This window comes from Acanthopagrus latus, chromosome 6 (genome assembly GCF_904848185.1).
Source record: "Acanthopagrus latus isolate v.2019 chromosome 6, fAcaLat1.1, whole genome shotgun sequence".
Taxonomy (NCBI): Eukaryota; Metazoa; Chordata; class Actinopteri; order Spariformes; family Sparidae; genus Acanthopagrus; species Acanthopagrus latus.
The window spans coordinates 16,127,042-16,151,018 of record NC_051044.1 but is presented as its reverse complement, the minus strand read 5'-3'; the positions used below and the strand labels follow the sequence as shown (position 1 = coordinate 16,151,018).

The 23,977-nt window shown below is 39.6% G+C and overlaps 1 protein-coding gene across 3 annotated transcripts in view; it reads right to left on the bottom strand.

Moving 5' to 3' along the window:
* The window catches only part of bsnb (bassoon (presynaptic cytomatrix protein) b), a 72,250-nt gene that overhangs the window by 18,735 nt on the left and 29,538 nt on the right, over positions 1-23,977 (bottom strand). For 2 of the 3 annotated variants that reach the window (XM_037101767.1, XM_037101768.1), the window contains exon 4: positions 997-1,788. In XM_037101767.1, coding sequence (XP_036957662.1) covers positions 997-1,788 — 792 coding nt within the window. The remainder of the gene's footprint in view (positions 1-996; positions 1,789-23,977) is intronic. The other variant, XM_037101769.1, reaches the window with a different exon arrangement.

Below are 23,977 nucleotides of genomic sequence, written 5' to 3'. Positions count from 1 at the left end.
GAAAAACAAACACTAATTTAATGTCAAAATATTTCACTCTTTAAATATATAAAAAGTACAACTGAGTAACATGTCTGAATCCTGATCAGTGGTTTTATTTTGACTTGTTTGTTACTACAATTTTATTTGGTATGCTATCTAAACTATCGATCAAATTCTATGGATTTGGGTTGAGTTTGCCTGTCAAGGATTTGTACACACAGATGGATAAATACACTGACACACAGAGTGAATGTAACAGACAATTGAACATACAAACATCTACAGACAAATGTCATTTGGTTACATGCTTGATTGTCATCTTTGACGCATTCTCCATTGCATTCTTCGAACCGCTGAAGAATAACGAAACATGCTCAGAATGCTTAGAATTTCATCACGAGGTGTCACATTAAACAAAAAGCTTGCGTTTGATACAAATAAAAATAAAAGATACAAAACCAGGTGTAGAAATGGGGAAACAGGCTGAAAATGAGTAATGTCGAATGAGACCATGATAATAAGGACATGGATGATATGGATGATGATAGTGATGATGATGATGAAGATAGCGGTGATAAGGAAATTATGATGATAAAGAAAGTTACATTGACAAATATTTCATCTGTTTAATAACGGTCACTGCAATTAGTAGTGGCAACTTGATGATAACTCTTACAAACTGTAACAGCGCTGAGAATGAACGTGAAGATAAGAATTATGATAAGAGAATGATTAAACTAATTATTATGAAGAACTAATAAAAGAAAAGAAGAAAAGTTTGGATAACAGCAATAAAAAACTATAATTACGAGAGGAAGATTGAAAAAAACAAGACAGAGATAATGATATGATGATGATGATGATGATGATGTTGATGAAAAAAGGGATGTGAAATGAATGATGAAAAATGATGATGATGATGATGATGATGAAAAATGGTTACAATTAAAAATAAAAATCATAATGGTGAATCAAGAGAAACAGGTGAAGGCGAAGAAGTTGCAGGTAGCTCACTTCATGGTGTCTTGACTTCTTTGCATCTTCAGTTATCTTCGTGTCTTTTGGTGAAGTGATAGTCTCTGACAAAGCCTTCTTTGGTGAGGCCTTGACGTCTTCTTTTAGAGATTTAGACATGACTTTAGTCTTCTCCTGGCTCTGCGGCTGTTTGCGGGCCTGGTTGTTACCTGTGGGTTTAGACTGAGTGGGTGCTGTTTTTGATTGGTTGGGAGAGGCCTTGGCATGTGTGGGTGCAGCTTTACCAGGGGTAGATGACACTTTGGCACCAGAAGGACCCTTAGTCTGCGCAGAGGGCTGAGCAGATCCCTTTGTCTGAGTTGGCCCTTTGGCCTGGCCCGGGCCCTTTGTTTGGTTAGCAGACTGAACAGGGCCCTTACTTGGAGCTTGTGATTGATTTGGACCTTTAATTTGAGGTCCCTTACTCTGAGCTGAGGGTTGTGTTGGACCCTTTGATTGAGAATGTGGCTGAGTTGAACCCTTAGGTTGGGCAGAGCCCTTAGTTTGAGGGGAAACTTGGCTGGGGCCCTTGGCCTGAGGGGCAGGCCCAGCCTGTTTGACAGGAGAAACAGGGCCACTTACTTGGGGACCCGTTGGTTTCTGTTGTTGTAGGGGACCAGTGGGCCTAGGCCCTGAGAGTTGATTGGGCCCTTTCTGCTGAGGTGGCTGTTGATTGGCTGTAGCAGGTGGCCGGGGGGATCCCAATGGCTGTGGACCAGGAGCTGGAATATCTCCCAAGCTTCCTGACAGAGCCCTCTGTGTCTGGCAGTTCAAGCAGAGCCATTCTTTCTTCTGGAAAACAAGCACAAAGAGAACATATAATCAGGCAAAAGCACATGGTTTCTTGTAACACTGTTGGTCATTTAGATTATTCAACAATGCCGTTGAGTACTGTAACTCAGTTTTCTGGATGCCAACTGGTGCCCACATTACTTAAACATAAAGCCAGATAGTGTAAATGGGCAGCAATTTGACTAAATACACATGAATGCTCAACATTGGTGTTACCCTTGATATTGACAGTGTCAACACATTATTTGATTACTATTTATGATGACTGATGGGTTCAGAAGTATGAATGTTAAGTTAAATAAATCAACTCAGAAAGTTGTTGCTCTGTAAACGGTCATGGAGTGCCAAGGACTCAGTTTAGCAAGTCTGAACAAGTGAATATTTGAAAGCCTGTCCAAACAGGGCCTTTCATCTCTTCCTGAAGACTTAATCATTTGACAACATTAAGCACTCTCAAACAGGATACACAGAGGCAGAGTGCTATGTGAATACAAATTAACACATCTGTTAATAGATTGGAGGAGTGTAACTGTCATTAGACTTTTTATGGAGCCCACAGCAAATCTTCTTTCAGCAAGAGGCGGATTTGTCCTTCACAGTCATCCTCATTGAACCTTGTGTTAAGAGGTACTTATAGAGTCTGACACTGCTAAAAATCTTGAACAAAACCCATCAGAGACAGGATATTAACATAAACAGATTCAATTTCAGGTCAATATAGCAGATCGATGTAACTGCTCAATGGAGAGAAATGGTTATATTACAGGTTATGAAAGCTGAAAAGAGAGTTGGGGGCACCATGTCTGTAACCTAGCCCTCCATTTCTATGATAATCATCTGTGCCCGAGGAGGGAGCGTTCCTGTGTCGCAGCCTCGTACAGCTAAACAAATAACCTCATAAACTCCATTGCCGATTACCATCTGCCCAATAAATCATTTCTTTTATTGGCGTCACACTTAAAAAGCACAAATACAGACGACGGACTTCAACAACATGCCCAAAAACAGTTGATGAATAAAAACAATACAGGTGTTGATGACTGATGACAGAGAGGGTTGCAAATATATGACATATATTTTCAAATGTCCTTACATTTTTCCTCACGATGCAATTCAATCAGTACTCGTCACAGAAGTTAAAGGGATTCGGTCATGTCAGCCACATGTCTGACATGGTGGGTACCCTAAAGAAGAGTTGTGTGCCTTATGTTTTCTTGAAAAGGTAAGCCTGAAATCTCTTCTTACACAAACCAAAACAGTTGCTCTCCTATCTACATTCTGAAGGTTTCTACAGAGAGGCTTGTTCATAAATCATTCATAACCTGATTTGTATACAATGTATGTTTTTAAAACATGGTGAACATTGATTTTTTTCTTTTTACAGTATTTTCTGATTTATGGAAAATTCCCTCTGACTCAGAGCATACTTCATTAGCTAATGCCTAATTTGCATATTAAAACAAATCATTTCAGACAATTCGTAATAATTATCTCTGTGTAAGTAATCAACTGCAAAAGTATCATAGTTAAATCTATTAGTTATATTTTTTACCCCATTCACCTGTAGTGTCTTCCCCTGGATCTCAATCTAGAGAGCAGCCTTTGTTTCCAGTGATAAGGTATGGGTGAAGGACACTGTTTTCTTTTTCACCCCATACTAAACGCGTGCGGAGAAATTGATCAGACTCTGTGTGTGTGAGAGACTGATTAATTCTTCTCCTCCTTGTGTGTGCTCCTCTCACTGCCACAGTAATGGGGGGATACAGACCATCACAGGCAACTTCTACAGTTTGTCTAATAAAACAGATTTCTACAAACAATGCTTTAGCGCTTGCTGATGTGGGTGGATGGCGAAAAAGCTACAGCCAAAATTTAACAGAAAAGCATGAAAAAGGAGGAGGAGGTCGGAAAAACAGAGAGAAGGAATAAGTGGTGGAATAACGATATGGATAATAGGAAATAGAGAGAAGGTGGGGATGAAGTAACAGCCACAAATGATGTCATATTTACTATATGTGATGCTGTTACAGTATATTGATTCCAATCAATCTAAAATAAATAGCTATTTATGAGGTCACAGCAGATAGCGAGTCTGCCTGGAACACAAATGAATATGTCATGGGAAAATCACAAGAGGCAATTTCCCCGATAATTGTGTTGATTAATCATCAATTGTTTAGTCTATAAATGTCCAAGGTGACATCTTTAAATGTCTTGTTTTGTGTGATGAAGAGTTCAAAACCCAAAGATATTCAGTTTAGCAAAATAAAATACAAGAGAAAAGAACAAGAAATAGCCCTCGATGTTTGAGCTGTCTGAGTCTGAATCTGAGGCTGCTGCATTGTGCTGGTGAGTGCTGAGAATGACGTCTAGTTTACAGGCACACAAATCTAGGAATATGAGGATTATTCTCAGTTGAAGAGTTTAAACCTGAGATTATTTTCCCATTTTTGCCTAAAAAATATTTAAACAATCAATTGATCGTTGATTACATCGAAACCAATGTACAGCAGACGATATACATTTCCCGCTATCAAGATAATAACCAGTCAAATATTTATCATGTTTCCCTAACAAATCATTTAATTAAGTAATTGTTGCAGGTCTAATTTAAAGCTACATTCATCAGTCATCAAAACAAGCAGAGGAGACATGCAGCCCTAATTAATATATTACTATGGTGACCCTTTTTTTTGTTATATAGGTCGTCATGGCAGCGAACAATTGCCAGTCTACACTTTTAGCAGACACAGAGCAATAGTATGATCCAATCCCAAATGTAAGTCACTTATTGCACTGGTTTGGTCCCCAGCAACATGAGTGAAATATTTGGGCCACAACTATTAATCAGACAGTTTTTTCTCAAACAACTTATTATCATTTAGTCTATGTAAAATCAGAGAGGAGTCCAGATGATGTCTAAAACATACTCAGTTAATCACAATGAAAGACGAATTTAAAATAATAATTGAATATCATAAAGCTAATGAATTCAGTGCTGCTGGTCTTGGGTCTTTAGTCAGCGTACAGCTGCCTAATGTGAGGAGAGTGCTGAGACTAAACCTCTCTGATATGAAAATGTTGATTAATTCAGTTTTGGTAACTGTACATCTCAACGGTTCCTCTGTTAACAACAACTCAATTACAGCCCTTATGCAACACCAGTGTTAAATTATGCAACTCCCTCGTTTAGAAGCGGTAATGTTTGAATCATGACTACTGTGAAAATATGCAGTTCATGCTGGAATAGTGTGGGCAGCTACAACGTTTTTCATCACAAACTAAGAGTGTGATAACACTTGGCTAGTTGAAAAACCTTTCAAGGACAGTCATACCAGTGTCTGGAAGAACTGTTGGCAACTGCATCTAACTTACACCCACAAGTAATAAATGTTAATGCAATATAACATAAACAGAAATTGTGGCGACATCTGAAATCTATCTTTAACAAGCTATTTTTAATAGCGCTATTTTTCCTTTGAGATGTAACCTTTCTTATTGTGCCCAAATCCTGCAGGAATCTGTTGTCTCAACTGAGACCACGGAGCGTGGATGGAGCTATTGGCATGCCAAACAGACAGACTTGCTTTGTTTTCATCTCTCTCAAGTGCTCTACTGAGAAGCTATATATAAACAGGTGCAGCACTCTCAGAACTAGCCATCTGTGCCGGCTCTTGCTCATGTAAAAAAATAAATAAATGTTTTTGTGTGACTGAAGCTATGCTAAAGTATAGACAGTAAAGACTATGCTACCTGTGTTGACTGAACGCACACATGTATGCATCTGATCCCACCCGATCCCCTGAAACCTTTCCTCACTTCCAACTTCCTCAAACTACATCAAAGATGCTTTTTGAGGTATGTTCATAACAGTAGAATTTTAAAAGATACCTAAATTAGACACTAATAAACATTTATCTTCTGTGAAGGAGCTTTCTTCCTGCCATTTTGGCACTGCCAAACCTCCCCTCTTTGCTCCTGAATCAGCATAACATCGCTGCGTGGGTGAAATGGAGAGAGGAGCAAGGCCAAACTGGAGCTGGGAGAAGCAAATTATTCATGTAGAGTGCTTTAGCTTGTATAGCAGTGAGCGATGTGGGCTGTGCTTCCCACCTCTCCCCACTGTGTGGAGAAAATCAGGTCCGTATAAAAAGACAGAGCCTCTGTGCTTCTGAGACAGGCCTTTAATGCACCCTGAAAACAGAGCAACCAATTCACTGTGGCAATCCTCTTCCACTTCTTAACTGCCCGCTGAGAAACAGCACTTCAACAGCTCAATACACAGAAATTACACTCTGGCTCAAACTACAAAAGACACAGATAATGAAATGCTTTCTTCAAGCAGAAAATAATTAGTTTTTTTTTATTGTTAGCACCTAAGAAACTGACTTGGCTCGACAGCTCACTTTTTGTGTTTCGGGGGGGATCCTTCTTTAGTGTGTGTGTGTGTGTTTGTGTGTGTGTGTGGCTCAGTTTGTTCCTGAGATCATCTTGTTAGTAAACGACTAACCTCATTAAATGGCAGGAGGTTAACTTGTCTGCTCAGTAGAGAGTGTTCTTATCCTTGGCTCTGAACTGTTACTTGGCTGACAAGACGGCACACTGACTGTAATCTATCAATTACATTTGAAGCTATTGGTGTCTGCTCTTATTCTCTTGACAAGCAGTGAGTCAACAACAAAGCTCTTTTCCAGCATTCAGTTTGAAGACGCTGTGAGAGGAAACTTGATTTTTGAACACTTGGCGTCTCTACAGTCTCTACCGTCACCAGTGCAGCTTAGCACCATTGTGTTTATTGCATCTTGAATGAAAATCTCAATATGTCATATTTTACATTTCAAATTTGACTTGAACCTTTTAGTGACTGTTACACAAGGCAATCACAGTGATAACCTCGTGATTAGAAGACAAGCTAAACCAATTTCTACAGTAAAGCCAGAGTTGCAATCCTGTCTACTGTTACGTCCCTATTTCACCAAGTTATAGCTAATTGTCAACAGATAAGTTTACCCTACCTGGGCTTCTAGAGACTCAGATTATGTCCGACAAGCTGTATAGAACAATTTCATGGTTTATTTTCATAAAATAAGAAAATTGACATGACTTTCCATCCGCATGAGGGTGAGCATGATGACTGAATTTACATTTTCGGGTCAACTGTTCCTTTAAATACTGCACGTCTATGAAAATGAAAATGAATGATTTCTGCAATGTCCCTGGGAGCTCAGTGCATTGCTGCTTGACAGATGTGGCATGACAAAACTGCCAGATCGCTTTCCGTTTTCCTCACAGTAACAACAACATGGGGAAAAAATAACATTGTTACATCTAGTCTATAATGGGGTTGTGAATGCAGATTGTCCCGAGAGATTTTTCGCCCAGTGGAAGACAAAATTGCATTGTGAAAGTGATGTTTATGGGACCAGCATAAACACTGATGATGTCATTATTCTACAGCCATTATACTGTGCGATCAACATTGACCTCATAATGATACACTGGAGCAAAAAACATGTTAAATGCCAGTTTAAACATTCTGACTGTGTGATTGAGATATTATGGCAGTATCTGTATGACGGGGTGTGTTCATCATTTGTTAGTGTGTCCTGGAAACGTAGTTTTGTTTCTGTAGTTAATGTTTTTCTCCTTTTGCTGTATATGTTTTCTGTATATCGTCAGTGCATTGTGTTTGCAGCTTGTTTTGAATTTTGTTTGTGTTCCACATCTGTTATGTTTCATATTTGTTGTCAAATCAGTGAAGATATTAATGAGGGAATTAAATAGAAGTCTATTTGTATTTATCATCATCTTAAGAAGTGGTGGGTGCATTTTGAAGCTCTTCCAGCAGCTGTTTTTTTTTTTCAAGGTTGTATGTCTCTGCAGTAAATATTACAACACATACCAAGAAGATGATCTTATGCACATGGATTTTGATTCATAACGTAGTACAGCTGTAGTAAACAGTAAGTGTTTATTGTGTTTGACACAATAGCAAATAGGAATTCTGTTTTGGAGGTTTTCTCCATTCAATTGGCAAAGTACCAAGAGTGAAGCTGAGGGAGCAGTTAATGAGTGAACCTGAATCTGTGAACATAGGCAGTACAGTGATGCTCCATCCAGTCAGCTGAGAGCCGGAAAAGCTGCCCTTTCACTGTCAAAATAATGAGAGATTGAACACTGCAGGTTACCACAAGGAAAAGGTCAGAAAGATTGATCCCATTCTTATACATTGATCCCACTCTCAGAGGGGCTTGCTGAGACATTACAGCCCTGATCACTCACACAATGTGTGTGTGTGTGCGTGTGTGTGTGTGTGTGCGTGTGTGTGTGTGTGTGCGTGCGTGCATGCATGTGTGTGTGCTTGTGTGTGTATGCAACCTGCGTGTGCACATGCAAGTTTGTGCATGACCGAATCTGGTCTGTCCATGTCTATGCAAGTGCGGTTGTGTATAAATCATCACATTATGTAATGCAGCAAGTAAAGCATCCTAATTATCCACACTGTGAACACTTCATGTCGATTGAAGCCAAAAGAAGGTATGTGAAAGACACATTAAAAGCTCTTGGATAGGGTATAAACAACTCACAATGTTTTTTTTTACCATTTCAACTTGTAAAGATCCAATAAAGGCAGAAATAATGAACTCCAGGCTAAAAAAGGTTTTCTTCAGGTTGTAAAAAAACGTAAACAAAGTAAAAGTAAGTACATTGCAAACCTGTGCACAGCGATCTGCCACAGTGTGGCTCAATTATTTTATTTTCTGCAGATTTCATGCTATTCAAATCAATTACATACTTCCGCAATAAAAGACTATAAAATCACGTGCACGCCCCTGGACACTCACACAATACTCACACAATTCCTTAAAAAGCAACCAATGAGTTAAAATGAGGACAGATTCAGCAACAGCATGGCTTGTTTCTAGCCACAACAGGTTTTCTGAAACACATTTCATGCCATGTTGGTCCAGATAAAAATGTTCTCTTTGTTGGTTGAGCATTCACTGCTCCTGAAACGCCTTGTCAAAATTCTGTGAATTTGTGACATCACACAACATCACCATATAACACATTTGTACAATCTTTGCCTAGTGGCTAGTTTGGCATGTTAGAATTGATTTAGCACAGCTGCTGTGTTGCTGTTAGTGGTGCTGGCTCAGGTGTCTGTGAGCTGACCAATCAGAGCAGACTGGGTATTCAGGAAGGACAGTTATACATTTGTTCACCAAGACTTTACAATAACTGTAATAAATGTATAGTTAATTGAGAGTTAATTATACATAAGTGAATAGTTATTTAACTGTTAACAAACAACTTAAAAATGCTTTAGAAACCATTTATTTTATAATAATTATAATAAAGTTACAACTGAACTTTTAAACCTTTACAATTGCTTAAGAAATGATCTATAATTACTTCATTGTTTCGTAACAGTGAAATAAATATTAACTTAAATTTCATTAGCTATAAACTTACCATGTATTAATGACGGTCGTTATAAAGTATTAGTGTTTCTTCTTGTACACCTAATTTGTCTTATTTCTTTCGTTTAAGTAACACTGAAGTGGTTCTTATTTATGGGTCAATGACTGCAGCTTCTAGCTGAACTGTAACTACTCAGTCTCTCTTCATGAGTAGAGGTGAAACATTTTCTTCAGGGAGAGATCACTACCGTGTGTGTCTGTGATCTGCCTCAAAAAACTCTGCTGCACATCACATCTTCTTCTCTACAGGGCTTAAATAAAAGGTCACATTGCTCAACAGCTCAACTCAGAATCTAGGTCACACACATCACAGACTTTCTTTTTGCAACCAGCTGCAATCACAAACTAAAGACCAAAATGCACAAAAGTAATGTTTGCAAGAGATGTACCCAGCTATACAGAGACAAACTGCTGGTTAGGTAAGAATAATAAAGAACGCTTTAACACTTCCTACCCATGGAGGGAGCCAGAGAGTGCACAATTTCATAGTGAAATGGAGCCCCGTGGGAGCACACACACCCACACAACAACACGAACACACAGAGTAGAAACACAAACACTCAGTCAGCTTCAAGCATCCTGCTAAATATTGCACTTGGAGTAGGCTGCACATTCAGCAGCAACCATTTTCATATCTGAGCTCTTACTCTCTGCACAATTGTTGGGGTCGGTCACACCCATCTGTCTCTTTCTATTTCTGATGCAAAAACACACACAATATATTTTAATGTGCTGATCAGAATCTATACGAGCACACATGTGCGAGACGACATACTGTGGGTAACCTACACAACCTCAGAATTCTCCTCCCACTGTCAGTCAACTCACAGCAAGTGCCTGTCCCCCGCACTGTTTCTCTGCCAGGAACCAGACCACAAGCTGCGAGCGAGAAATGTCAGCTGTCATTAAATGCTGTCACCAACCTCACCGAGATATGATATTTTAGGTGTTTGTTAACACAAAGGAATAGAGGATCACTCCCCCCTAAGTGGCAGTTTTCATGAGTGTACAGGCAATTACAAATGTAAAAGAAAGCTGAGACAATGTTGGAAAGACAGCTACAGGGAAAAGCAAGCAATTGGAAAACGTGACAGCAGTGCATGGCGACATTAAACACTGTCACGCATCATGTGTAATCCTCTCCCACAAAGTTTTACTACTGAATGTCAAACTTTGTCCACCCTCCTTCTTACATGAATTCTCCCAATAATAATTCAACAATAGCTTCCCCATTTCTCCCATCAACAGTCTTGGTCATTATTTCTGACAATGCACAACAAAAGCGGTGGCCACGTCAACCCTCAAAGTGAGAACAAAGAGCTGAAATAAAAAGGAGAACCACGTACCAACAAAGGCAGAAATCATCATAACAATCCTTCAAGTTCTGCGTCTCACAGAGATTAATGAGCCATACAACAGAGGAGGTCATAATTAATTTGTAACGACTGAAGGTCAGGGGAGCAGAGGGTCATTGTGAATTATTAACTACAGTGTTCACAGGGGCACGCTGCCAAGCAGGTGTGAAACGGGGTGAATTTAAGGTGAGTGTGGAAATATGTCATGCACAGTTTGGTGCCAACACAGCTAACACACAGACACATTAAATACCAGTTAATGAGTTATAGGAACTATGTGGAAGCTTCAACTGAAACAAACACCTGAACACACACATGTGAAGCACTGACTCAAACAAATGTAAACAAAAGTGTAACAGCCGCTGCAGCAGTCAAAAGTTGCTAGACAGGTCACTACAAATACCTGTACTCACTGTATTCAGTCCTGTCTCAATGCAGAATTATTCACAATAGGGAGCAACAATCAGCAGAGCAGGTTACTCAAAATTATTATGCACAGTCTGAATGAACAGTGCTTCCTTCAAGACTACCAAGTGCACAGCATGAAGTGTAAGCGAGCACATGCCGCGGCAGTGTGCCAGGCTGTGACACGCCACGCCACGCCGCGGCTGTGACAGGTCAGTAAGAGTCAGCAGGTATATAGGTCAATCCCCTGGGACTCCTTCAATGGGGACACGTGGTCAGGCCTGTGGATTAGAGAGGAAATGAAGGATCATCCACTGAGCAAGCAGGACTCAACTACAGTCACAGTGGAATTCCATACAGGGCATTCAAAATCAATATACAGAATATAGAAGATGATCACAATGAGATTTTTGTTTGTTTTAAATAAATAATACTTCTTCTAATTCAGGCCTGCACAACCCGGGCACGTTCACCGGGCCACCCTCCAGGTAGACAATCAAATCTTTTGAGGAGTCATTGAGCCTATTCTTATTACAGTAATGTCAAATGAGTCTGAACAAGGTCACAATTTAAGAATGAGAGGAATCTCATCCAAATGAAAAGCTACTCAGACTTGAAAATAATAAAACTCAACTGCAACTGTTAAAAACTACAGTAGTCTCTGAAGTGGAAAACAAGAACGCAACCTTGATCATTGTTGGAGGTGTTGCAAGATCCTCCCCAACAGATTCTATATGTGGACCTCTTAAATATAACCTGAATATATTGAAAAACAAAGTATGCTTCATGTACACACTTTTGAACAGAACTCAGCAGACAAGGCTCTGCACCAGTGCCTCTGTCTGTGTCCAGCTCTGATCTACCGCAATGCACATTTTACGTAATAAACAAATATGACCAAGATAAAATTCACCCTTGCACACTGAAATAACATTCAAACACGGCTAAGTGGCAATACGTTTTCATCAGGACTAAGAGTTTACAGCCACGCAAGTAATTATGTAACACTGCACTTTGGTAATATGGTGCTCTGAGCTGAATGCTAAGGTCAGCATCAAGCAGCAACCCCCAGGGGCTGAAAAATTAAACCAACATGAAAATACTAAAAACTGCCGTTCCCTCGAATGGCCACCTGAGGTAGCTCCAAAAGCGAGTAAACACCCCATGTTAAAATTCCCAATTTTATAGCCAGAATAACTGTGTTACAGCCTGGCACAAATCATGGTTTTGATCTCTATAGCAAATTTCCACGCTCATTACAACTGCACAGGTGGTGAATTCTTCTATGACTGTCTCATTAAAATTGTACAGACACTTTTTACGGTCAATGGTCAGCACAATAAGAATGCTAACATGCTCACTTTTGGTAACATAATATTTACCATGTTCACTATCATTTATCATGTAAGCATACGTAGACACGCAGGCACATTTTAACTGATCCATATTCTCATCCATAGACAGATGGTGCTAGCATGGCTGAAAGGGAGAAATGTATATTTAAAGTAGGAACATGACTTTTTAGGGTTTTTTGCACATGAACACTGCAGTATAAGCAGATATTAAAAGTTAGCCCTATCCTATACTCAATTATTACATGACTAATGAACAAAAACAAGAACATCAAAATCTACCTCTGGGTACTGTAACTTGAATTTGAACATCACCAAAGTGTTAACGGTAGAACAATATTGTTTTTCCACGGTCTACATGTGAACAACTTTTTCTCCAGCAGAATGTGTTGCTGCAGGACAACAGTGTGACATCTGCCATTAAGTGTGTGTGGCTCTGATGTCTCTTCAGGGGCTGGACAGAACAGGGTCAGGTCATGTTTCTGCTCTTTATTTACTTTACACTGTCTGTTTCTATTTGTTTCAGCGGGGGCAACAGGTGCTTCCTTTTTGGCCCAGCATTTCACATTGGCGGGACTGTCCGGCCTCAGTTTAGGTACATACATTAGAGTGAGAAGCACCAAGACATCCAAGTGATCCCGCAAGATCATTTTCTCTGGCAGGTTGTTATGTAACCACACATCTTCTTCTTGAAGTGAGTCTGGGATTTCTACAATTTCAGCTGCAGGTTTGCATTTAGAGGAAGTCATAAGGGTTTTCAGTGTGCAAGAAAGATTAAGAAGTAGCATTTCAGTTCAAATGTGTTAGATATACAGTGGTCTGACTCAGCTAAATCTGGTATACTACCAAATATCTATCCATCTATCCATCTCATCAGGCAGCAATGACTATAACTTAGAGACAAAAAAACAAGACACAGAAATCTAAACTAAATATAAATGCAATAAAAAAACACTGAATAAAATTCATGATATTGTTATGTAAACAATTACACCTTAGAAAAAAACTAAATGGCACCTTGAAATAACAAAGAGTTGTTTAAATCTATATTTTGACAGTTACCAACGCATATAATAAGCCTAATCCATCGCCTCCACCATGTCTAAATATAACTGAATCTTTGAGGGAGATTCTGTGGCTCCACCTCCTCATCCCTCAATTTTTTTTTTTCAATCTGTCCTGGAGGACAAGAACAACCCAATATCCCTCTTCACACACTTCAGGACTTGTAGGACAGCATTTAGAAGACAACTGAAGCTGTTCTAAAGGCAAAGGGTGCCATTCAATTCTTTCCTAAATTGTTCTTTTTTTTTGGTTGATAAGCCTTTCAGCCCTTTTAGCTCTGCTAATTTGCCCTGAGAATATTCCAAATGAATTGCTGTAAAAAGTACCCAGAGTGGCAGCTCACAGCTCAGCTCAGTTTAGTGAATGCACCGCTCACTGTGGTCAAACTGTCTAATGCAGTCAGTATAATAAGGCATCTTGGATGTGTCTTATTTTCACTTCCTACACTACCTCCCTCCTTGATTGTGCAGTCATATTTCCTGACTCATTCGCTGTTCTCCACCTTTTCGGGCTTTAATCAGCACACAGGCTTAATGTCAGCGAGATAATAAGACACACAGCCCCAGCGTGGCTGACTGAGATTAAGTCCGATGCATGCACTCGTCAACAACTGTATAGTTTCTCTGCAGCATCGTGCAGAGAATGGGTGATGCCATGGGTAATTTGCTCACTCCCATTAACTCACAGGAAGATTAAACAGTCCAATGTGCTAAAGTCCTCAGAGGCAAACACATAATAAAAGCAGTGGCAGAAACAAAAGTCAGACCTCTGAACATACATCTGTTTTCCGAAACATTCATCAAGCTGCAGCCAAACAAACCTATTTTACACTGTGGTTGGCAGCCGAGCCAAAACAAGTCATGTGTCCCGTTGCATATGTCTGTCCCCGGGACAAGTTAATCAGGCTGTCTCCTCAGCCCTGTTTTATTTTAGATGAGATTCTAATACTGCTGCCAGACAATTCAACAACTATCAGCCAAGCAAATACAATTCATGTATCTCACATTTATCTTTTAGACAAGTTATTAAATCTGTAACTTATCAGCAGTGTCTACTTAGATGACTTCTTTACTGAAACACGTTCAGCAAAACTTGATGTCCTCTGATGGTATGCCAGTCTTCAGACACATTGTTCACTGCAGACAAACATACATCCTTTGAGTCAAGGTGGGACTTGTACATACATTATAAGAGAGGTATGCAGAGACATAATCTACTATATAGGAGACAAATCAAACACGTCAGCAGTTACAGGACTGTGGTCACACAGAAGCTACGGCAAGTCTTCTCTTTTGATATATCAAAGCAAATACAGATGATTAATATTTACTTTTATTTATAAATTCCCCTGGCATGCTGCATTACCTTGTCCGTCTAAGCCCATGTTTAGTGAGCTGGATTTTACACTTCTGTTCTTGTTCTTGTTGTTAAATCATGTTTTTATGTGTGTTCGTGGAGTCAGTGTAAGGTAAACTTTACTGCACAATTGTTTACAATTATTTATGTGTTCTTAATTCCAAAACAGAATAGAAAGCAGTGGCAGCTTCTTTTGAAATATATTGTGTTTAAGTGGGATATAATATGGTCTCCTATCGATCACAAACCCCTGAATTAAATAAAATCAAAATAGTGTCATGGCAGATTTTGTGAAAGTTGGCAAAGAATCGATATTTGATTATTTACACCCCTAAACTTCATAGTTTATCTAAAAATAATGTGTTGATTCTAGCTACTTGTTTGTGAAATAATAAATGGTGTACATACTTCTGATATTACAACAATACTTCACCATACAGTTTCTTTATATTTAAAGTGAGTTACTGGCAGGACAGTTGCCCTGGTTGTAGCAGCTGTATTTTCTGTATGTGTGCATACTACAAAACAGTATTTTACTTCTTTTCTTGCTGGATTTTGTGATTTAGTTCATTTATGTTGGCTATTTAACACATTTAAGGGGCTTACATCTTCATAAGAAATATATCTAATTTCACTTCTTCATATTGTTGCCATTAAAGTTGCTAATGGAAGGATATTAAAGGTAGTAGATCCTGTGGTATTGTGTAAATGATTCTCAGAAATGAAAAGTTCAAAATGCACTAAGTACAGTTTATTGATCAGACATCTCTGCTGCATCTGTTTGTACATAAAAGCAACAGGGATCATTATGTAGTTGGTTTTTTTATGATAAAGAAGCCAACTAAATAATTTAACATCAAGAATAAACCCTTTAAGAGTTAATTTGTGTAGTAATGTATTTGTAATAATGCAGGTGAATGACAGTGACCAAATGAACCCATTAGGAACTATGACCCTTCCATTGCTTGTTGTGTCATGCCCCCAGCAGCAAACTGCACTGTCAGTAGAGCCACGCTGTCTTCACTAATGGAGGCAGTGGGAGGACTGTCTCGTTGCTGAGTGTAACGGTCCTACCAATGCTTTTGCTACTGTTGTTATAGGTTGTCGGGTGACTGCTCAGAGCAGCAGCCCAGACCCTCACTCACTGATCTGGTCATCTCCACTGCTACCCGACAGCTGCAGCACTGAGAAGATTAGCAAGGGGTTAAATGTAATATCTGAGTGATCATTGAGCTTTATCTCTTTCATTTTGTCTCTCAATCTCCTGCTCCCTTCCAATATAGCTCTCCCTCTGTCTGCCTGTTGTTATTTTGGTTCCTCTGACATACAACTCCGTTCCATAATCTCACATTTGTGTTGCCTGCCTTTTAGTATTTGCAGCCTCTAAGCATAGTGCATACTCAACTAACCCCCTCCTTCTTTCCTAATGCCAGCATTAGGGAGTTGGCGCATGCCTGAGGTGGTGCGGGGAAGAGAGAGCGGGTGCACCGACGAGGCTGGTGAAGTGATGCGTTGAGACAGGAGGACCCAGTAGCAGGGGTGGGAGGACTGCTCCACCCCACCTTTGTGGGTCTGACAGCGAGGATAGACACAGCACTGCCAGGGGCCCCCGGAGCATGGCTAAAGCTCGTTAGCATAGCCACCAGGCCTTGAAGATGATGAGTTCTGAAGAGGTGATTAAGCCAATGCTGAGGTCCCTTCTAGGCTTCAAAGCACATCCCCTCACAAGGTACGAAGGAAGGGCATTGGAAGACGGACCCACAGAAAAGGACCGGAGGAGTAATTCAAGTTCAATATGGTCGCTGTGCTCCGAGACGGTCATTCATCAAAAGAGCTGATATGCTGCTGGTGCAGAGCTTGGAACAGGTCGAGGCTGACCTCAAAGACATCTCATGAAAAATGAACTGGTGGTGCACATAAGTTTAGCAGAATAAGGCACATATGATGCAATCCCAGTGTCAAAAGTCATTGTCACTGTAGATTTTCCTGCCACCCTTTTGTATTTCCGGTCACTCCTCAGCTTAGAAAAAGGAAAAACAGCGCTGGCAAGAAAAGTACTACGTCTCTCCTGAATTCCATTTTTAGAGATTTGCAGCTTCAGTGAAGTATTGCATTCAAGTATTTGAAAATGTTATTTCATGTTAGGTTATAACATTCTGTAGATCATATCAGTTGAATTGAACTGAATAGTTAGTCAATTCCTTATATACCACAGATGACCTCCTTTTCTGTTTATATTTGCCTTTTGCCCTTTTTCAGTGCAGTTGATGCAAAGTATACATCCTTTGAATGTTGATTTGGACAAAAATAGAGAGCAGAAGTCACACCCCTTCCAGGTTAAAATGTTATTTTGCAAGTCAAGAGCGTTTGTTGTAAAGATAGCAAAAATACCTTTAAACTGGTCAGTGAACTACATCTTCTCGTTCAATATATATCACCAACACCAATATGGCTGTCACCTCAGTGTAGAGGGTAATAATCAAAATAAATCTGGCCATATTGACAGCTGCAGTTATTTGAGAGAAGAGTGAGTACAGCACAGGCTCCTCAAGGTTTCAGTTTGGGGCATTCGTGACAGTTGAACGCAACTGCTATATGTGTAGTCTTTCTAATTCCATTTTTCTCAGTCTTAAATTTCATTTGTTTTGTAACAAACTGTGACTTTCACAAGTTGAAAAATGACCTTTAAAATGACAAACAACATATGTGTAATTCATGCCACACGTCAAACTGTATGATGAAATTATTGGTTTCAAGCAATTCATGACCAAACATATTCGTTTACATATAAATCCACTGGAAGTGCCCTGATGTTGCTTCTCTAGTCCAGAAATCATAAAAAGCATAAATGGGTTTTGGGATCTTTGGGATCCTCTATAGATCTTTCAGCCAGGCTATGGAAGAGTGTCAACAAAGGGTATGCGAGTCCAGCTCAGTCTGAGCCCAGAGCCTGCTGCCAAACACAAAGGTCCCAGAGATGAGAGTGAGTGGCATTTAAGCCTCCAGACCAGCGAGCCATCTGTGCGGGGTGCCAGATAATCTCAACAGGAAGCAGTCATTGCTTTACATCACACATCATCTTCCTGTCCCGTGCAGCATGAGCACATGCTGAATTTCATCAGGGAGTGCACTGTGGATTGTGGACATGTACCGCCTCATTACAAACCCGGGATTTTGGTAGAAAACCTTTGTTTCACCATTACAACCTCTTCAATGCTAATTTGTTTATCAGGCAAAGTCAAAATGGCATTGTCTCAGTTTAATCATCCAACAAGGCTTACTATTCTCAGATGGCACTTATTTGTGTGGGTGGATCTTTACAATGGTGTGTTGGGGTTAAGCACCGTACTCAAGGGGATCACTACACTCCCTCAACACGGATTAGAAACACTCAACTATTAGCTCCTTCAACAAGACCCCCAAAACACACACACATACACACACACTTGTCTTTCTGTGTCTGTCTCTTTTTGTTTGTGTCCGTATCACCTCTTATAAATACTCTATCTTATTATGTGCGGGGGGTTTTAAAATGCTCACCCTGCTGCCGGGTGCTAAATCAACAGAGCGCAGACTGAATCAAAAGGGCTGAGTACCCGTGTTGCAATGTCAACTGCAAGCGATTCAACCAGAAGTAATTGTCAATTCAATCAATGTGTCAACAGCAAGCAGTCTCCAACTAAGGCATGTAGACAGGAGGAAGAGAAATGCAAACAGAGGGAGAGCAGCGCTGAGATGTGCAAAGAGAAGGAGGGTGACTGCGACTGAAACAAGGGAACAAAATAACCTAAGTGTCACATTAAAGAATGTCACAGGGAACATTTTATGTATCTGGCACATCACATAAATCTGTCAAATGTAAGAGAGCTGCAAAACATTGTAGCTGAAAAAAAATGAGGTGCAAGGAAACAATTAAATATTTCATAGGAATTTATTTCTGCCTTTGGCATGCTGGCAGTTTTACAGCGAGGTGAGTACAACCATTCAATATATTAGAGAACAGAAGTACAATGATGTGTGTAGGTGTCCATACCGTATGTGAATGAGTGTGTGGGTGTGAAAAGCCTGCAAACTTCTTCACTTTAAAAAGTACCAGATGTTACCATTAGCATTTTAAAATGGTAATCAGTAGCAGAACTCAATATGGATTGTTTAAAAGATTAAAATCACAAGAATTTTACATTATGTCCATAAAAACACTTCTTTTGCAAAGATCCCTTATATTTCAATTTCAATTCACCAAATTCAAAGGCATTGTTGGCGTTAACCGAGTCTTAAAAGGTGATGAAGAAAACCCTGACAGTGTCGGAGATAGTTATCCTGAAGATTCTTTATTTATTTGCTTAGTGAAAAATATTTGGAAAGGCACAGATTAAAGAAACCAAACTTTGCAACAAACTTATTTTATCTTTTTTGTTATTTATTGTTAAATCTCTGAAGGGTAGTACTTTTTGTCTTGTGACACTTGTTTTTGGTGACGCTTATTTTAACTAGCCTATACTATACCACTAACTAAGTCAAACTGCTGTTGTTAAATAACATTGATCTGTTGATCACTATGAATCCAAACATGAGTAAAACAACAGCACAGTTGTCAGAAAAAAATTAAACCAAAAATGGATTTGAATCGTGAGCTTAGATGCAACAGTCAAATCAAATCATGGATTCAGAGGATCGTGACACGTCTTCTGACAAAAACATAATGGAGACAGAATTTTTTATAGTTTAACAATAAATCTCTTATTTGCTATTGTCCAAAATGACATCAGTGCAGACAACCCTGACTGAAAAAAGTGTTGATGATATGTCGAACAAAAATAGAATTTAATCATCAAATCTTTTATGTTTGCGAATGATTGTATTCAGATATTCTATATACAATTGATATTTGACATATAATTGTATTAAAATAATGATGTTACTGTTGATTGTGTTCATAAACTACAAATAAAATCATTTCTGTGCCTGTATTCACAGAATAACACAATCATATCTGAACAATTAACTGACAAATATTAGAATTCTTGTTATATTATTACACACGCCAGACTGCGCGGAATCTGTTTGTTTCCAGTGTTGTGTTCCAGTGGGTGTGAATGCATGCATCCTGGCATGTTCAGCAACTGTAAGAATCATGTGGGTGTGTGAATCTGATTTCTTGCAGCAGTATTTTATGTGCACTGGCTTCAATAAGCACTTTGTACGTGCAGTGCAAAAGGAATATGGAGGTAAAATGCGACAAGCAGCTGATTGAGGCCGGGTGGGTGTTTGAATCCATGATGGTGTACCATCGTCACTTTGAGAGCAGCCAGGCTGAGCGCGGCAGGCTTGGATGCATGATGCCGGCAGCCATCTGGCTTTGGATGGGACTCCTGAGGGAGACACAGGCTGGTGCCAACCTTCAGAAAACACTTCCAGAATGTTTGAGAATGAGAATGACATGTTCATCTATACTGTGGCTCTGTGTGAGAGCGGCAAGTGTGTTGATGCAGAGCTGTGACACATTCACAAATACTACATGTTGTACATATGTTTCCTGTATGCCGTGCGCGTCCTCAAGGGCACGGCAGTCTTGAACGATTTGTAGCGCTAAATGGAAGAATAGATAATTCAAGATATGGGTATGTCGCTCTCAGCAACTGTTGGATTTCCAGTAAGCGACTCAGCTAAGTCAACATCATGTTGCAAATTTAAAACTCATGTTGAAATGTTACATTTAATGCTAACCTATGACATATGTGCGACTTCTCTTTATCAACATTTCATCATGTGCTAACTGCACAGCTTTAAACAACCTGTCTTCAAGGCACATAAAAGTTAGCCAGTATAGAGTTACTGCAGACGGCATTACAGACTGTTTAAAGGTCTCTCTTTGCACAGTCTCTGTCTGTAATTGCTTTGTCACAGCTGAGAATATTACAGAATGAGGCTGCAAGAGTACCCTTGTGTGTGTGTGTGTGTGTGTGTGTGTGTGTGTGTGTGCATACGTGTGTGTCCTACTGTTAAATATGTTGATGTAAACAAGTTAGTTAAATGCTGGCTTCTTTCAGCTCTGTATTGTTTCTGGCAGACCCAATCTTTGTGACCAAGGACCAGAGCCAGGACGGACCACAGATGAATCCTGCTCTGGCAACCAAGCAGTTGGGCTGCAACTAACGATTATTTTCACTTTAAATCTGACCATTACTTTCCTGATAATAGTGTAATTGTCCAGTCTGCACAATATCACAATTGTGAGAAATGCTCATAACATTTCCAGGAGCAGAAAGTGACAACTCCAAAATCTACTACCTACTCAATGAGTTATGTAATGTTTCAGTACTCACATACCCTTAGAGTCTGATGGTAGGAGTGTCAAAAGTCAGCAGCTCATGTGCATGCTAGCTCAAAATTGATGTGACACATACACTTATTAACATTAGCCATTGCTATAGGTGAACATCAACCCAGTGAATATCGGAATCGGAATATGCACACTGAGATTCAAAGCCTCCTTTACTTAGGAAGAGAGGGCCTAAAAGCTTTTGCATAACTGCAACTGACACAAAACAAGCAGCAGATTACATCAAGATAATGAATTTACCACTGTGCATTGAGTCATCAAATATACCTTAATCCTGTTTATAATCGTCCATACTTTAATGCTCGAGTTTAACGTGTCTCTGTAGGCCAGACCAAGACGCAAGTGCAAACTATTCAAACACACTTTCATCAAGGACAGTGCAGGTTTGAGGAATGACATAACACATCATTACTAATTTCTGATTCCCAATGAATCATTTTGAGTGAATGCTCGCATCTCAAACACAATCTGCTCCTGGTACTCACACAAACAGCCGCGGTAAAACTAACCCTCACCTGCACGTATGCATTTCTCTTCCCTCTCGCACACACATGCATGCACGTGTATACACACAGGCATCAACACACGCTGACCTTATGTGACATGAGGAATCAAACACAGCTCTCTCACTGCTGCACACTGCATGAACTATTTATAATGTTCTCCCTCGCTGAATTATTGATGAGCTATGTTTTCTGTTTCTGTACACTTTTTCTACAGTTCTGTGAGAAAATTCAGCTCTTTTGCTAATGATCCACTCAGGGCCTCTCGTCTCGTTACAAGCAGGGCACACTTCTTATATCATAATAATAGACACACAGAGCCAGATCAACACGCCTGCCCAACAGTGGGAACGGAAAGGCATATGGGAAAACTGGCGATGGAAAGCTAATATTATAGTGAGGGTGCTGGGGGCTGGAACGTAATGCACTCTGTCAAACACACCTCCGTCTGTATTTACAGTCGAAGGAAAAGCTAAGGCGTGGCTCAGCTGCTTCAGACGGCTGGAGTCGCAGAAGGAGAACCTGAAAGATGGACCAATTCGGGAATGAGAATTGACATGCAGTGTACTGTTAATCAGATTGAGCAGCTCGAAACTCCAGTGAAAAACATTGTATGTCCTATTTACATCTAAACTCTGGGGAGACGGCAATGACACACGTTTGGTTTTAATCTCCTTGAGAAGCGCGCTGAGGGAGGAAACAGTCCCAAAACAAGGACATCGTATTTATTCAGAGCCACACATGACATTCAGCACTAATTGATGTGAAATATTGTGCGATGTAACAAACAGTTGGCTTCCTCTCATTATCACTCGTCCCCTCTCTCTCTCTCCCTCTCTCCCTCTCTCTCCCTCCTTCTCAATCTTTCACTTCTTTTCCTTTCCCTCCTCCTCCTCCTCCTCTGTTCTTCCGCTCATTCTTGCGCAGACGTTGGCTCTCATCATCTCATCACACATTAAAAAGGGGGCAACTATTTTTTTTTATATGATAAAGCCTCAGCCTAATTTGTTCTGAATGAATTATGCATTGCCTCTTGGGGTGACAGAAAATGTATTTTCATTAATATTTTCGTGCATTTTTCCTCATTTTCACGAGCTACAGATCTTTTTTTTTTTACAATCCTCTCTAAGTACAGTAAAATTTCATTATAGGATGTCTGTTACAAGTGATACTCTGGGTGTGACAGAGTTAAGGCAGCAAAGACTCAATACTCTATGTTTTTCACAGTTTTCTTTTGTTGAATAACCTTGATCCTATGAATTAGTGTGGTAAAAAAGTCAAACCTGTCCAAGGTGAATACCGTTTTTAGCCACTTTAAGCAATCCTTTCTTTTTTTGTTGCTGCTGTAATTACTTTGGCACATAATCAGCAGCTCAGTAGCATTTTCTCTCCATTTGTGAGGTCACATTTTATTAGTGGAAGCATTTCCTCAGCCGTCAAGAACACAGGATTTTACAGTAAATTTTACAGTAAATTTTCCTGCAGTCAGAAATACAGAATTTATTTAGATGAAGACATACAAGTGAAGACCGGTACAACTAAATTGCTGATTTTTTTTAAAACAACAACAAAAACAAAAAACAAAACAATACTGAGCCTTTGACTCTGACTGAGACATCTGGTGTTCTTTTTTGTTTTGTTTCAACAATACCAACAAAATAAGGAAACCAAGTCTACTATGATAATGGCGTTTGTTTGTGTAGCACACGCCTGATATAGCTTCTGTATTGCTTTCCAAACCTACTAAAAACACATAAATGAGCCAGGCAATACGACATGTCCCTTATTTACAATGATCTTGGGCAGTGCAGTATATTTTCAGATCCCACATGATCATCCTGTCGCTTTCAAAAATTCTCAAACCTTTCAACCATGACCCCCTTCAGAGGCTGAAAAAATTCACACTCACTCTCATAACTATAATCAATCATTACCAATTATAGTGGGAGGCAAAAAGGGTCTAAGCTGAATTTAAGTGAAATAAAGGTCAGCACATTAGCATCCACAATCTCTTGCTTGTTCAAATCACAACCATTGAACTTTGTTTCACTCCATATTATCCCCTGGTCTTCTACTCCCCCCTGCAATGTCCTAAAACAACAGGAAATAGTCCCCAAAAACAACATAATTAACTTCTGTTTGAGTAGCATTTGAGAAAAAAACTGCAAAGCCAAGTGGTCTTATCCCTTTAATGCGCAAGGGATGCTAACTCCTAGTGCAAAAAATGGATCAACAGTGACTGAAAGAAATTAGTGTTTCTCGGCTGTATCTTCAGAAATCAAATCAAATGTTATGATTTATTAGTCCAAGTATTCATTAAATATCT